This window comes from Trypanosoma conorhini (genome assembly GCF_003719485.1).
Source record: "Trypanosoma conorhini strain 025E chromosome Unknown Tco_14.4_contig_00829, whole genome shotgun sequence".
NCBI lineage: Eukaryota > Euglenozoa > Kinetoplastea > Trypanosomatida > Trypanosomatidae > Trypanosoma > Trypanosoma conorhini.
This window is the reverse complement of record NW_021704920.1, coordinates 1-4548: the sequence shown is the minus strand read 5'-3', so window position 1 is coordinate 4548 and position 4548 is coordinate 1. Positions and strand designations below refer to the sequence as shown.

Here is a 4548-nt window from a genome sequence, read left to right as displayed (position 1 = left end):
ATTCCCTCGACTTCTGCCGGGGGGCTGCGGCCGCGTTGGCGCCGGCTTCCTCCAGCCGGCACTCGCGGCCGTATTGCCGCCCACGGCGTCTCTCGCGACCCCACCGCCGGCGAGGAGGGGCCCCCCGTCCCTTTGCAGCACCCCGCGGCAGGGGGCGAAGCCCGTTTCTCTTCATGGTCGCCGCGGGCCTCGCTGGCGCGGGGCGCCGAAAGGAGAAGCCGCGCAAAAAGCCACCGGCCGCAACATCCTATTGTCCCTGACAAGTGCCTATTCCGCCGCGGCTGGCGCTTGCCAGTGTGCCTTTTGAGCGTGTTTCGCAACGTCTTGCCACGATGCGCAAAACAGCGGCGGCGGCAGGACTGCCTCTTGACAGGGGGAGTGGTTGCAGAGAAGGCGGGGGAAGAAAGAGGTGACACACGAGCTGCGGCGGGCGCAGCGCACCGGGGACTGCCCGCGCGAGACCGCACGCAGCCGCAGGGGCACAACATTGGCAGGGGCGGCCGAGGAAGCCTCCGCTTCAGTTCGTTTTTTTTTACCGGTTTTACAATTCCGAGGCGCAAGGGACCCACTGCGCTCTGGTCCCGTTGCCCGCGCGGCCGCCCGTGCGCGAAAGGAGGGCAAACAAGCAGCCGCAGGGCCGGCAGATGCGGCGGCCGGCAGGGCGGGGACTACGGGTCCGTCTCGCCAAACAATTCCACCGGGTTGCGGCAGCCACAAAGTGCGACTGCCTCGGCAATTCGGCGCAGGTGAGCCCATTCGCTGGCAGCACCCTTCTCGCGCAGCCGCTTACCTCCCGCCGTCCTCGCCGGCTCTTCTTCTCCCGCGGCGGGAGGCGTCAGCCGCTGCAGAAGGGCGGCGGCTGTCGCGATAACGGGCGCCGCGCCCGCCCCGCCCACGGCAACTGCCGCCGCTAGAACGGCCCTCTCGGCGTCCGAGCGCTCCGCCTCCTCCGCGGGGCCGCGCCACAGCGTCCACCGCTGCGTCGGGCACTCCGCGAGCTCGACCTCCGAGTGGAGCGCGATGTGCGACACGCCGCGGCGGCACCCGGCGACAAGAGCGGCGGCCGCCTTGCCGCACGTGATCGCGACGTCGGCCTCGTCGTGGAGGGAGCTCAGCCCGCAGAGCGGGTCCTCAGGGCTCAGTAGCAGCACGCCGCCCGCCTCCAACCACGCCCGGCTGTCCAGCAATGCCGCCACGCTCGGCTGCCGCCTCCGCTTTTCCGCCGACAGGGTAAAAAGATGCCATGGCCGAAGGAAACTCTGGACGGCGTGCAAGTATGCTGCCGCGTCGTCCGTCGCACCGCCGGCGCCGGGGAGGCACAGGGCCACGCGTCGCTGCCGCGCGGCGGGCTCTGCCGACGGCGCCGCGAGGACGTCCGCCAGAACGGCCCGCGCGGCCGCCAAAACGGGGAAGGCGTCGCCGCCAACAAAGTCCCCGCCGCGCACCACCCTGTCCCTGACGCCGTCCAGCAGCTCCCGCCCGCCAGGCGCGGCGGCGAGCGCGGCGGCAAGCGACGCGTCGAACACGTTCCCGTAGGCCACGGACTGCAGCAGATGCGGCGGCAGAGGCGCGGCGCACGGCGGCGGCCCTCCTGCACCGCCCCGCTCCGTGGATTTGTCCCGCGCCGCCAGCGAGCGGAGGAGGTCCAGCTGCCACCGGCTGGCGGGAACGCGCAGCTCCACGGGCGACTCCTCCTGCCGCCGCCGGCGGGCCACGGCGGCGCCCTGCCAATCCGGCTGCTGCGGGCGGTGCCGGCAGGCCGCCGCCAACGACGTCGCCATGAGCTCACCGTCGCCCCCGCCAAGAAACAGCCGGCACACCACAAAAGCCCCGGCGCCGCCCACGACGCCCAGCAGCCTCCTCACGACCGCGTCTTCGCCGTCGCGTGGCGCCGATTCGGCGTTTCGATCCTCGCAGCCCGCGTCCCCGCAGACTTCGGCGAAGCGCACCACCACCAGCGCCGCCGCAGGCGCCTCGCCGGCCGCCTTCGGCCACCCCGGCGACAGCCAACCACCAAGCAGCTTGGCTGCCGCGCCCTCGCCCTCCACGTCTTCAGCAAGAAGGCAGAGCCAGCTCACATCCTCCACGGCGTCGGGCGCCGCTCGGGGACACACGCCGTCGACGAGGTGCAGCCGGTGGCCGCGGAGCGCCATGTACACGCTGAAGCGGTGCAGAGTGCTGTAGGCGTCGAACGCGCACAACGCCACCTGCCGCGAACCTGCCAGCCGCCCGCCCCCGGGGCGCCGGAGGACCGCGCGGCACACCGCGCGAAACGCACGGGCAAAGAAAACGTCCACGCTTTCCGGCGGCGCGTGCGCGACGCGCAACCGGCACCACTCGCCGTCGCTCTCCCGCTCCACGGACGAAGACGGGGACGACGGGGCGGGCGCCCGCCGCTCCATTGGCGGCGCGGCTGCGTCGGACGGCGGCGGCGCCCCGTCCCCGCCGACCACGCTGCCGCACGAGATCTGCCGGACGTGCGCTGCGAGAGGCGAAGCCGGCCCGCTACGCGCCTCCGCGTGCAAGCCGCACTCCGCGAGAGAACGCAGGCTGACGCCACGCGCGCCGCCGTCGCCGGATGCGCGGGCGGGTCGCGGGCACGGGACCAGCGCGTAAAGAGGAACAGCCTCGTCGTCCACGCCCGGCTCGGCGCCCGCGAAGGCCACGGTCGCGGTGCCGGCGCAGGCCTGCACGCCGGTCACCTCCGCCAGCGCGTAGTGGAGCGCCCCCGCCCGGCGCCGCTTCGGGGCAAAGACGGCGCTGCCAATCGCGAATTCACCGCCGAGGACGCGCGCCGGCACACGCACCGCGGCAGGGCTTGGGGACGGCTGGTGCCCCCGCCGCCCTCCCACCAACCCCCGCGACTCCCCCTGCATGCGGCCGCTGCGTTCCGGCGAGCAAAAAAAGAATAAAAAAATCGCTATGCTACCGGACGGGACCCTCCGCCCCCTCTACTCCCGCAAGGCGAAGGAACAACAGGCGAAGGCGGCAGCCAGTTTAGACGCGCCCGCCGCGCACGCGCCAACAAACCCGCACGCCCACAGAGGCGTTTGGCGGCAACCGGCCCCACCGCCGACAACGCCCCGCTGCCGACAACGCGCACGCTGGGCACATGAAAAGAAACGGGGCGGCCCAGAGAAGCGCCCCGCCGTCCATCGGGCCCCGGCCGCCCCCACACCTTTTTTCTCAGAAACACGCGCTCGCATTATCGTTTAAAAAATAGCAAAAAAAAATAGAAGGCAAAAAAGCAAGGCAATTCCTGAGAAGTGCGGAAGCACTTCTTTACACATCGGCTGTTTGGCGATCCGCCCTTCCCTGCGGACATCACTCGAGGATAATGTAACTCGCCACGGCCGCTGCGGAGACGGTGAGAATTGTTCTTTTGTCTCCAAGCGTGCCCCGGGCAGGTTTGGCAAGCTCCTCCCACGTCATCGCGGCCATTGATCCAAGCGCCACCCCTTCTGCAAATTGTGCCGTTCCCGCGGAGACGGATGGAATGTAAGCAGCGGTCGCGTAGTATGCCACAGCTTGGGCCAGGCGCGCCAGCAGCGCGAAGCACACCGCCCGCAGTAGCCCGGAGCGCTCCAGGGACACCATCGCCATCAGCGCGCCGTCCGGCACACCGTGAAGCACCTGGCTGCGGAAGATGGCCGGGAAGCCAGGGCTGCCCACGAGAAGGCCCAGCCCCGCCCCCTCCGCGACGCAGTGTGCGAGCATCGCCGCGGTCGCCGCGTTCGGGCCGGCGTCGCCGAAGTGGAGGCTGACCTGGAGCACGAGCCCGCCACCGACGGCGACGCCGCCGAGAAAGTAAAGCGCATCCGGGGGCGGGGGCCCGGCCAGGCGGGTGGGAAGCACGCTGGGAAGGTGCGGCTGCACCATGCCGAGGCAGGAGTAGAGAAGCAGGCCGGCGGCAGCTGCCTTGGCGGTGGGCTCCAGCAGCGTCAAGGCCCGGGCGCTGCCCTGCCACCTCAGAAGACGCAGCGGAAGGTAGTAGAGCAGCACGCCAACGGCGGCCGCCAGCACAAGCTCGACGCACTGGCGAGCGATGCCACCATCTGACACCCACAACGACGAGAACATCTCCTCATGCAAGAAAAAAAACGACAGGAGCAGCAACAGCACATTTATGAGAAAAGCCAAAAAAAAAAAGCGCAGCAGCAGCAGCAGCAAATAAATCCCACACGCCGTTGCCACGGCGTGGACAAACAAGTAAAGAGCCGAGGAGGAGAAAGGGAAGGAAGCACCAGACACAGAGAGAAATAAACAAACGAAAAAAAAAATGTTTGTCAACAATATATACATATACACGCAGATATGTACATATACCGCCGCGACAACAATCTTCCAGTCCCTATCCCTCCCCTTCTACCGCGCTCCCTCTCTCTCCTCCCCCTGCGGTGCCCCACAAGCCCCCGCTAGCCTCCATGCAGGCAAAGACAAGGCGGGATGAGCGGGAACGCGGCGAGGGCAGGGATCTACGGCGTGGCGGGAAAGCAGCAGCCGGGGGGAGAGGAGAGGGAGGGGCGAAAAAGCAACAACGAGGAGCCC

The 4548-nt window shown here is 69.1% G+C and overlaps 3 protein-coding genes across 3 annotated transcripts in view, besides 1 other annotated feature; 1 reads left to right on the top strand and 2 right to left on the bottom strand.

The window, feature by feature from the left end:
- Window positions 1–307, top strand: part of Tco025E_08626 (uncharacterized protein) — a gene marked incomplete at both ends in the record, with an annotated part of 672 nt that extends 365 nt beyond the window's left edge. The window contains one exon of the mRNA XM_029375470.1: window positions 1–307. This exon is cut by the window's left edge and continues 365 nt beyond it. Within this exon, the coding sequence (XP_029224416.1) occupies window positions 1–307 (307 nt within the window).
- A 361-nt stretch (window positions 308–668) lies between these two features.
- Window positions 669–2876, bottom strand: Tco025E_08625 (trans-sialidase; the record flags this gene model as incomplete). Its single annotated transcript, XM_029375469.1, has 1 exon — window positions 669–2876. One exon carries the CDS (start codon window positions 2874–2876, stop codon window positions 669–671), a length of 2208 nt encoding a protein of 735 aa, XP_029224415.1.
- A 448-nt stretch (window positions 2877–3324) lies between these two features.
- On the bottom strand, window positions 3325–4080 carry Tco025E_08624 (uncharacterized protein; the record flags this gene model as incomplete). The annotated part of the gene is made up of 1 exon (XM_029375468.1): window positions 3325–4080. One exon carries the CDS (start codon window positions 4078–4080, stop codon window positions 3325–3327), a length of 756 nt encoding a protein of 251 aa, XP_029224414.1.
- Window positions 4081–4148: 68 nt separating this feature from the next.
- Window positions 4149–4169: a microsatellite.
- Between the last annotated feature and the right edge of the window lie 379 nt (window positions 4170–4548).